Source organism: Perissodus microlepis, chromosome 12, assembly GCF_051167445.1.
Source record: "Perissodus microlepis isolate ML-2025 ecotype Zambia chromosome 12, ASM5116744v1, whole genome shotgun sequence".
Classification (NCBI taxonomy): Eukaryota; Metazoa; Chordata; class Actinopteri; order Cichliformes; family Cichlidae; genus Perissodus; species Perissodus microlepis.
The window spans coordinates 30,968,800-30,980,329 of NC_140472.1; the positions used below are offsets into that span (position 1 = coordinate 30,968,800).

At 42.5% G+C, this 11,530-nt stretch overlaps 2 protein-coding genes across 2 annotated transcripts; both read right to left on the bottom strand.

Annotated features, from left to right (window-relative positions):
- Positions 1–3,660: 3,660 nt before the first annotated feature.
- Positions 3,661–5,382, bottom strand: LOC146376626 (uncharacterized). Its single transcript, XM_084947154.1, has one exon. It carries the CDS (start codon positions 5,380–5,382, stop codon positions 3,661–3,663), a length of 1,722 nt encoding a protein of 573 aa, XP_084803280.1.
- Positions 5,383–8,814: 3,432 nt separating this feature from the next.
- Positions 8,815–11,530, bottom strand: LOC146376627 (nuclear factor 7, brain-like). Its single transcript, XM_084947431.1, has one exon. The coding sequence runs from the start codon at positions 11,426–11,428 to the stop codon at positions 9,962–9,964; it is 1,467 nt and encodes a 488-aa protein (XP_084803557.1). The 5' UTR covers positions 11,429–11,530; the 3' UTR covers positions 8,815–9,961.

Consider the following 11,530-nt stretch of genomic DNA (forward strand, 5'->3'; position numbering starts at 1 on the left):
TCTCTTTCAGGCGGTTCTTCAGGCCTTGCACATACTGTGAATGAGACAATGGCAGAGGATCAACAGGAAGCCCGAAAGCTAAGTCCACAGGGAGTCTTGGCTGTCTCCCGAACATAAGCTCATAAGGTGCAAACCCTGTGGCTTCATGCTTTGTGCAGTTGTATGCATGCACAAGAGGCTTAACATAGTCTCTCCAACGGGACTTGTCCTTATTATTTAGAGTGCCCAGCATCTGCAGCAGCGTTCTGTTAAAACGCTCCACAGGGTTACCCCTTGGATGGTACGGGGTTGTCCGTGTCTTCCGGATTCCTGCCATTTCACACAGCTCCTTAATGGTACGGGACTCAAAATCGGGGCCCTGATCACTATGGAGTTTTTCAGGGAACCCATAATGTGATATAAAATGTTCCCACAGACACTTAGCCACGGTAGTCGCCTTTTGGTTTGGCGTTGGTATTGCGAGGGCATACTTAGTAAAATGATCCGTTATTACTAATATGTCCTTGGTATTACTTTGATCTGGTTCCACACTCAGAAAGTCCATGCAGACTAATTCCAATGGTCTGGTGGTCGCTATTGAAACCATTGGGGCTGCTCTCTCTGGTGGCGTTTTTCTTTTTACGCAGCGATCACAAGTCTTAATCTTTTCTTCAACCACTGAGGACATTTTAGGCCAATAAAATCTAGCTCTCACTAGATCAAGGGTGCGTTCAACACCAAGATGGCCCATGTCGTCGTGTAGACTTTCAAGTACCATATCTCTCAGTTCTCTTGGTAAGACAAGTTGATGAGTCACTCCCATCACTCCCTGTCTCTTGCGAAACAAGACTCCATTCTTGAGCTCCAGCCGATTCCATTCTCTCAACAAGAGTCCATACTCAGGGAGCTCCTTTCTCACTTGAGGTGGAGGTGTCTCACCACTTTCCAACTGAGTAATTATTTTACTGATGCTTGCGTCTGCTTGCTGTTTCTCTGAGATTTTAGCAAATGAGAAAAAGGGGATAACTGGCAGCCCATGACTGTCATTCCCTTGGAAGCAAGGTGGCAGGGCTTCAGGACTGAGTGCTAGGGACTCAACCAAAGCAACTGAGTGATCAGAGCACTCAGAACCTTCACCAGCAAAATAGATGTCATGCCGCTCACAGATAGCTTTGATCACCTCTGGCTGAATGACCTCTGAGGTTTCCGTTTCTGAGAGGTGGTTGGCAGTGAACTTACAGATCCTCTCCTTCTCCTTCACTGAGATATGATCATCTATGAGTCCACCATGTGGCCTTCGTGATAATGCATCTGCGTCCACATTCTGTTTTCCAGCCCTATACTGCAGCTTGAATGAGTAGGTGGAGAGCGCAGACAGCCATCTATAACTAGTTGCATCAAGCTTGGCAGAGGTTAGAATGTATGTAAGGGGGTTGCTATCAGTGACCACAGTGAAACTAGCCCCATAAAGGTAGTCACTAAACTTTTCTGTGACAGCCCACTTAAGGGCTAGGAACTCCAACTTATGTGCTGGATACTTAGCTTCACTTCTAGACAACCCTCTGCTTGCAAATGCTATAGCCTTAAGCTCACCATCTTGCTCTTGGTATAAGGCTGCACCTAACCCAGTCGTACTCGCATCTGTGTGGAGCAGGTAGGGAAGTTTAGGATTAGCAAAACCCAGGACAGGTGTTGAAGTGAGCCTCTCGATTATGGTGTCAAAAGCCTGTTGACAAGAAGCAGCCCAGCGCTCACCAAATGGTTCTTTAGGATTGCGGTACTTGACATTAGCCTTTCTTTCCTTGTTCTTGCAGGTTGGAGGATATCCGGCTGTTAGCTCATTCAGCGGCTTCACAATTCTGGAGAAATCCTGAATAAACCTGCGATAGTAACCGCTGAACCCAAGGAAGGACCTCAGTTCTTTTAGGTTAGATGGCTTTGGCCAGGTTTTCAGGGCACTAGTTTTCTCTGGATCAGTCTCAACTCCGTTCTGAGAAACAATATGGCCTAGATATCGGACAGAAGACTGAAAGAACTTACACTTCTCTGGTGAAAGTTTGAGACCATATTCCTTCAGGCGATTCAGAACATGCAGAAGGCGCCTCTCATGCTCTTCAACTGTGTCTGAAAAAATGATAAGGTCATCAATAAAAACTAACACCTCTTTCAGGTTCAGATCACCCATGCAACGCTCCATGCAGCGCTGGAAGGTGCTGGGGGCATTTGTGACTCCTTGCGGCATTCTATTAAATTCATAAAATCCCAAGGGACACACGAATGCTGTCTTCTCCTTATCGGCCTCCTCCATTTCAATTTGGTAGTAGCCAGATTTCAAGTCTAAAACCGAAAACCACTTTGAGCCTGTGAGAGCTGAAAAAGCCTCTTCAAGATTGGGAAGGGCATAGGCGTCCTTGATTGTCTGTGAGTTCAATTTGCGGTAATCGATGCAGAGACGGATGGAGTCATCACGCTTCCGGACCACCACAATAGGGGACGCAAAAGGAGACTCAGATTCGCGAATCACGCCTGCATCCAACAGCTCCCTTAAATGTTTTCTCACGGCATCAACATCCTGTGGGTGTATTGGCCGGGCTCTCTGCTTAAAAGGTGTCTGGTCGTGAAGTCTGATGTGATGCTTGACCTGACCTACATGACCAAAGTCGAGGTCATGGTGAGCAAACACTTCTGGCATTGACCTCAATGTTTGTGTTACTCTTTCCTTCCAGTCAGCTGACAAAGGAGAATCTCCAAAGTCAAACTGTAAATCTGGACTAGAATTGTTCTTGTCTTTGACAGAGTCAGGTACATTTGTGTCAGACTTATGTGCTACTATTTGTTGAACAGCACTGAGTTCAGCGATCACTGTTGTTGGTGTGATCGTCACATCATGGGCGGTTTCATTTTTGACTATCACTGCCAATGTGCTCGCCCTTTTCTTAGGCAATGTGACTAAACAATTCGCTACCAGTAGGCCACCAGGCATGGAAGGTGTTGTTGGTTGCTCTACCAAGGCCCACTTTTCATTAGAGGAGCTCCCAACAAGGGCTACCCCTTCTAAAGCAACAGTCCGTCCAGCAGGAATCGTCTCGGATTTCCCCCCAGACAGTTTTACTTGGCCCAGCTTGCCATTTGGTTGCTGTCTGTGCCTAAGCTCCAAGGCTTTGAGGACTGCTCGGTAGCCATACTGGACAGGTAGGCCAAATTCATTCATGTGAGTAGCAACACTTGAGTACAACACATCTAGTGTATTGGTGCCAATGAGAATTTGCTCTTGGGCATTTTCTCTCATGTTTGGAACCACAAGGGCCAAAGTAGAAATCTCAATCTCCTCTCCTACAAACTCTTTGGGGAAAGTGATATCTATTTCCACATAGCCAAAATATGGAACTTGCTGTCCATTAGCTCCTTCAACCTCCAACAAATCATCTAATGATTTAATTTCTTGGTCCTTCAGGTTGCTTTCATAGAAGGACAATGGGATCGTCGTAACTTGAGATCCAGAGTCTAAAAGACAGTTTACTCTTTTCTCTGCAACACACACTTCAGCAGTGCATTTGCTTCCAACTAACCTCTGTGGCAGCCCACATGGCTGACCTTTTGGCTGTCTTTTGCCTTTTTTCTTGGAGGTAGAGGGACTAGTGTTAGACTGAACTCCTGTCTGTCCCACAACAGGAGTTGCTGTCAGTTTAAATGGTGTGGGTCCACAGAGCCATTCTGTGTCTCCCACTCCTGCCGTTTTCTTTGAAATTGCTTCCTTTTTGCTGCTACTAGCACGGGGTTAGCCTCATTACTGCATCTCAAGGCTACATGGCCATCCTCTCCACACCGAAAGCAGTACCACGGGCGTGGCCTGTGAGGTGGCTGGTGCTCTGGAACAGGCACTGCCAAGGGCTGCTCAGGAACAGGATTGGTCTGCACAGTTACCTTTGCATTTGAGTTTGCGTTCTTACCCCTGCTTTTCCTGTGGGGGGTTAACTGAGCCATTTGAGCCTGTAACTCAATAACTTGTTTCTTCAGGAGATTGGTTTCTGCTACAGCCTTAAACTCAGAGCAAACACGGGCAGTTTGCAGTTGGGACCAAACATGCTGTTTGGGTGGGGCTGGCTGTTGTCTGGAAGTACCAAGGTGCTTTTTCATACGTACTGCCTTGTTAGCATGCTTGTCTTCCTCAGTACGCAACAGGAGCAATAATTCAGCAAAACAAGGAGGGTTTTTAATTTTTTGTTCAAGCTGGAGCTCTGCTATTAAGGAGTCATCCCAGCAGCCTCTACAAAACTGCTTCAACAACTGCCTATCAAACTCATCAGCAGAGGCCCCTCCTCTCCTTGTAGCGGTGTTAAGTACAACTTGGAGTCTGTGAAGGTAGTTTGATGGTTTCTCACCAGCATTCTGCAGAGTACCCATAAACTTAGCAAACAGCTCATCTCCATCCTCCACAGCACCGTAAGCTGAGTCAAGAAGCTGCAAATATGCAGAAGGTAAAGCTTGTGAATCAAGATGCCTAATGAAATCTGAAGCAGGGGGCAACAAGCTGTCAACAATCTTCCTGGAGCGACTTAAATCAGACAATGCTGGGTCTGTTAAAAGAAGTTCCACACTAGAGCGCCAGGTCTCATAATCCGTTTCATTATTTGGCCGCGGCAATCGGCCTGAAAAGACTCGAAGGCGTGAGGCAGCATAATGGTGTGGCGGTGCCTCCTCATTTCGCACAATATGCTCCACAACGACCTTTTGTATCTCAGGGGGGTTTAGATCACTGGGGCTTAGATTTGGGCATGAACTCACCGTCACTGGTGGTATTCTCGGATGTTGCTCTTTGGTCAGGTTTTGTATCTCTGGAGCTGAGCGTAGTGCAGCACCCTGAATAGTGGTATCAGGAGCAATTCTAGATTGCATTGCACCTTGCGGTAATGATGCCGAGGTGAAATTAGGTGCCTGACTTCCCTCATGATAACTCCTGTCCACAGGGGCATTTTCTACTGTGGCTGCAACTGTAGAGCTCAACTTAGTTAGTTCATCTTGCAAAAGAAGCTGAAATGACTTCCCTGTTAACTTAGCAATGTTTTGCAACTCAGACATGTAACTCTCAGTAGCACTATGGCTAACCACAGGGGTATAGACACTAGCAAGTGCACACACGTGGAAAGTCACATCAGGCCGTGTGGGGCTTTTGTATTTAAATGGCAACAAAGGAGCAAGCGTTTGCAGCGCGGTACCAAAAGTGAACTCAACAATTGCATTGTTATGGAACTCTGAGTTGGGTTCATCTATACGCAGGACACGGTTAATAGAGCCATGAGTCTCTAGATAGCTCTGTACTTCATTGTCCACCTCAGTCCAGGTTAACCCTAAAACTATGACAGAGTTAGGGATTTTTACCAGCTCACGTGTCACTACTTCCATGTCACCAATTTGGCAAATTACTGTTATAATGACTGAAGATAAGAACCTTTGCCCAAAAAGGAGAAAAAAAATGAAAACAAAGCATCAATAGTCTGCCACCTGCTCCTGGCTGGCTCGCCAATTTTCTGTAACACCCCTTTCAACACTTGGGATACAGATTTAAATGGTTACCTGTGTGTTGGGCCAATAGGTGAGGTTCGACTACTGGAGCAGAGTGGATGACTAATGAAACGCTCTGAGAACTTGGTTTGATCAATTTGTATTCACAATTAAAGAATCTCACATACATACAATGAGAACAATAACAGCACATGAAAGGAAAAATTGGGCCCAAGTCATGGAAAATAATAAACAAAACACACACAACCCCGGGGGATTTGACTCAGTCTCTCTCTCTCGTGTCAGCCGACACCCTTAAGTGTGAGTCCAGCAATGAGGATTCTCTTTGCAGGATGTGCAAAGGAGGAATGACGTGCAAATCTGTCCTACCACTTAAGTAGAGTTTGTACAGTTCACGGTTCGTCCAAAGAATTTAGTTCTCTTCTTAAAGCAATCATCTCAAGGATCCTGGAGGGGTGGCTCGCCATCTTTGGACTGGATCATCACTGAACTGTACTCCCAAGTAAACAAACCTGACCAAAGTAACCAATAAAATGGGCTCCCCTGGAGCTTCAAAATGGCGATGGTGAAGCGTTGTAGCACAACTACAAAGAAAGATAACCCCATTTTCTTTAAACTGTATTCACCTCACAATGAACACAATTAAGGATTGATATTGGAACATATCAACATCTACAGCATACATATAACTTACAATCTTTACATGCATCGTCATAGGAAGCTAACAAACTCTAACATACAGTTAAATCCTTACAATCACACATGTACAGCCACATGGCTAATAGCAATAGCCGCTAGCATGTCATCGTTAGGGGCTTAAACTCACAATATTCTTGTTCACAACAAATTAACTCACCCAGAAGAATCCAAGCAGTTACAAACTCCTTTCTGGTTAAGAACAATTTCCAGATAGTTTATTTCCACCGTACAATCCGACTGAATAAAACAACCACGTTTTCCACTTGGGAAAACCGGACCTTTCTTCCTCTCCCTCTCTCCTGATATCCGTAGCTGCTACGCAGTGAACGGCAGGAGGCGGTACTTCCCCCTGTATACTTCAAGGACCATCAGGACATTATAGACATCTTCTATTTTATTAATTCTCAACAAAATAATTTAACTTAATAAAACTTAACAGTGAACTCAAAATACTAACATCACTCATACCACACTAAAACCCTTAGTAACTCTCCAGGGTTACATTTGTTTTTCAGCAGAGATCTGACTCCCTGTAATGGCGTCTCAGCTCAGTTCAAAAGTGTCGGAATTTACTTTCATTTTCATTTTGAATTTTTGTGTCCGCCAGAGGACTGAAACTGAAACATGCACATAACACTTGTGTCCGTCAGAGGGTGCTGCCAGAGTCATTCAGATAGTTTTCATTTTGTGCTCCTTAAGACACAAAAGCGAAAATGTAAAAAATTTTGACCTCTTAAAAAACGAAACCTAAATAGAACATAAAAATGAGACAAAGAAGATGAAGCTGTGGTGTTTCAGAAGTTCAAGTAGCACAAGTCAGAATGTTCTTATCTGTAGTTTGAACTAAACTTATGTTTGCAGCCAAGGATATAAATTTGGATTCATCACAGGGTTTAGATTGTCAACCTGTCAGACCTCTGCTCTCACACTCAAAGCAAAAAAGAAAAATTCTTGACCCTCATGAACATGAAGCAATAACAGCTGAAATACATAAAATCAAAAGTTCATTGTTTCAAATAATACATCATTAAAATATGCTTGTTATAAACTAAATGTATACCAGTGAAGTTTATTTCCTTTGACCAGATTCAATCAAAGATTACTGTTTTACTGTAAACTGACATCCTGTAAGTAGTTCGAGTTCAGGGACACAGGATCTCTGAATGTCTCTGAACACGTTACAGTTCAGGAAAGTTTCTACACTCAACAAATGTCACATCTTTACAGTTTGTACCTCACAGTCCTTCAAGAAAGCAAAGTTCTTTTAGAGAGCTCACATGTTGTAATGGTGTTCTAGATAATTAATAACCACCAAACACAATATCTGCTTTTACTTCCTGGGCTGTGGCCTCAAACCTGCATAAGAGTTTAGACCTTTAGACTCCAACTTTCAAGTTTGTCATGAACTGAAATGTGATGAGCTGGCCAGTGTGAGAGATGTCACCAAAATAATAATGAAAAATAAAGAGAAAAATCACAGTGAACAATGAGAAACCAGAAATGCTAATAATCAAAACAATAACACTGATATAAACTTGTTGATATGACATTGAACTGTGACAACACAGAAGAATTTACTGTCACATATCACAAATCAGATTCTGGTCCTACTGCCTCGAAGTTGTCAATCACATCCACTTTCTTGAAAAATAATTAAAAAGACAAAAAAAGAACAACATTGTAGAGCTCTTATAAATGCATTAAATGAAGCCAATGAAAGAAAAAATACAAAGAGTGAAGTGTTCAATAAATCAATACATAATATGACACAATAAGGAGCTTACATCTAAACTGAGTACAGGGTTTGTGGTGTGAGGTGTAGATTTTCTGTATCCTTGTGGCAGTGAGGGTGAAACAGTTGTTGAAGGAAGTGTTTATCTGCAGGTCCAGTAAGAGGTGCAGAGGATGGTCTGGGTCACCACAGCAGCAGTCATTAGGATGGAGGAATCCAATCAGGTTGGTGACTCAGCAATGATGAATTCTGTCATCAAGCACCACTCCCTGTTAAAAATATATATTAACATACAATTACTGTTTTTAAGATAAATGCACCTGTGCAGTAACTGCTAGGAAATTAAAGACAAACATATTTATAGGAAACAACTGCAATGCTTTGAAGAGCTTAACACACGACAAGTTAAAGGAACTGAACATGTGTTGAAAGAAAAGGCAGAGGGTTTGGAGAACACGTGAAGCAAGATTCAGCTGGACAGAAGTTTATTAAAGAGAAATGGGTTCTCCAAGTTTTGTTCAGTAGATTTCACTTACAGATTCTCTCTAGTGATGTGAAGTCTAGCAGGTGTCTGCTCACAAAACTCATTTAACAAATATTTTGATCATTCATTTAAAGAAACAGCAGTGCACTGAAGACATTACTGTTACTAACAGAGTCAGTGTAAACAGATAAGTGCCGAGATAATGCTACAATGCACTGACTAACATGTCTAAGAAACCACAGTATCAATGTTAGGTTGCACAGTAAATGCACAGAGTCACATATAACTGTGTTAGGCCAATGATAATAATTTCATATTCTTCATATAAATGAATTTATGAAACACTGCACTAATTTAGGATTAATAAAAAACATTCAAAAACATGTTTGTTTGTTTTTTTAATTCTGGAGAGATCACTGCATTACAAGCATGTGTACTCGATTAGTCTTTTCACTAGGCTGATGCTAGTACACTCTTAGAAAGGATGTGTTAAAAATGAAACAAAGAAATATGTTATTGCAGTAGTAACAATCTTTTTTTGTGAATTTTAACATGGCATGTAAAAAAAAAAATGTGTAAAAATCTTAACAGTTATTTTCAGAATCCAACCAACAACAGGACTGTTCTTCGTAGTTGTATTTTTCAGCAGGAGATCTCACACCTTGCAGTGGAATTTAAAGTCTGTTTGACAGTGTGGAAATGTTTTCATTCATGACTGTTAAAAACAAGTCAACCAGGCGATGGTGTTGTCGTAATGCAATCTTAGAAGATCTTGGCAGTTTTGTTTCCATACAGAAAGAAAATGAAAAAAGAAAATTATATGTTGAGCTCGCAGAATTTGCTTTTACTTAAATAAAGTATAAAAATAACAGAAAGAAGGAGAAATCTGAGTTGTTTTAGTCTGCTGAGGAAGATTTCAACTGACAGATACTAAACCAGTTTTACAACATTTTTTTTTTCAGCAACTGCCACAGGAAACACTTTCCCAGCATGACTTTAACAACAACATCAACATGCATAGAGAATAAAGAAATCTTTTTACAATTTTTATCAAATCCAAATCAAGACTGAACCAAAAGAGAAAGTGTAAAATGCTAAAAAAAAAAAAAAAGAGCAGTCATGTTTTAATCAAGATGATACAAAAGTCATGAACTGACACATTGTTACAAAATGCCTATCCCAGCTGTCATATCGAGACATGATAGTCTGCCCCTGGGCCAACACAAGGAGACAAATGACCGTTTTCACCCACATTCACACCCACGGGCAATTTGAAATCATCAGTTAACTGTGGGAGTAGTTGGTGGAAACCCAGACAAACAAAAAGCCAGTTTGTGGATTCGAACTCAGGACTTTCTTGCTTCTTGCCACCACGCTACCATATTCAGACACAGTACAAGGTTTTAATGAATGTATCTGCAATATTTTCAGAAATTAGTCTTGATTTTTTTGTTTTACTTGTGAACTAAGGTTACTGAAGCAAATCATATTACATATGAAAAAGTGTCACAGAGTGAAACTAAATTGTGTTATAATACTGTTTTTCAAGTTCCTGGGTACCACCATCTCCCAGGAGGAGATTTCAGAGAAATCTCAGTCTGGCAGATTTTGATATCAGAGGTTTTGGCGTCTCGTGCCTTTCCAATACCGAAATATGGGAAGAGTTTCTCAGTGAAAGTGTCTCTGTGAGTGTAAATCAGAGTCATGTCTTCAGGTTCATAGAACGACACCTCCCCCCTGTCATAGTCCAGCTGGACTCTGATCCTCTGGAGACTCTTCTTCACTGTCACAGTCCGACCAACACCAATAATGTATTTTCCACTGCGATGCAATAAACACCAGATTCCATATTTTGGTGAAACAGAACACTCTCCCTTTCTGTCAACTGATTCTTTTGTTAAACCCACATTCCAGTCAGGATGGTCTCCCACTTCCACCTCCCAGCTGTGTTTCCCTGAGATGAAACCCTCAGAGCCAAAAACATGGGTATAATTAGTGTTTCTCTCTGGATTATCAGGAAGCTGCTGCCATGTCTGTCCTCCATGTCTCACACTGGTCAGATCATCAGACAGATAGAGCCAGCTACTTGCAGTGTTTGGGTCCAGAATGACAGGACTGAAGTGGACCTTCTCCTTCATCTTCTCCCACATTCTGAAGGACAGGTTGCCCAGGTGTTTGGCCACATCTATCAGTGCTCCTGAGACCAGCTGTGGATCTGACACTGAGCTCTGGGCTCTGGCTCTGCTCTGAGTGTCTTTGTAACTGCTGAGGAATGGCACGCTGTGTTTCTGCAGCTCTTCTTCAACAGCACAGATGCTGTCTGACAGAGAGGAGATCTGCTCCTCAATCATCTTCATCTCTCTGCTGATAGTCCTCCCCTTCTGCTCCTCTTCCTCCCTCAGAGCTGCCAGTCTGGACTCCTCTTCCTCTTTCAGGAACTGCTGGAGCTTGTTGAACTCTGCTCTGATCTGCCTCTCTGTGGACAACAGCTGCTTCTTCATGTGTTCCCTCATTTCATTGTAAGTTTTCTCCACTTGTTTGTATTTGTTCCTCTTGTCCTGCAGAGACTTTAAGTCAGATTTCAGCTGCTCCTTCAGGTCACTGACTGCTTCTTCTACAGGAACCACTTTGTGACTCTGGTGGAGAGAAAACTCACACACAGGACACACAGCTCTCTGCTCGTCCACACAGAACAGTTCAGGCACTTCCTCATGTTTACTGCACACCACTGTTAATTTCTTCTCTCCCTTTTCTGTCTCAGTTGATCCAGATTTCTGTCTCCCAGCAAATGAATCAGCAAGTTCTTTCAGTGTAAAGTTCACAAATGGATGATTCTTTGAAGATTTTCTTTTACAAATGGGACAGTTTTTGTTTTTAGTTTGTTCCCAGAATTTCTGCAGGCAGCTTGAACAGAAGCTGTGGCCGCAGCTCAGAGACACAGGATCTCTGAAAGTCTCTGAACACACATGGCAGCTCAGGAAATTTTCAAAAAGTCTAAGTTTCTCAGCCATTTGATCTTTAATTATTTTTAACTCACCAAATTAGTGTCTCTCGAACTTTCTGATTAAAATACTCCAAACGTGTGTTTTTCAGCAGAGATCTGACTCCCTGTA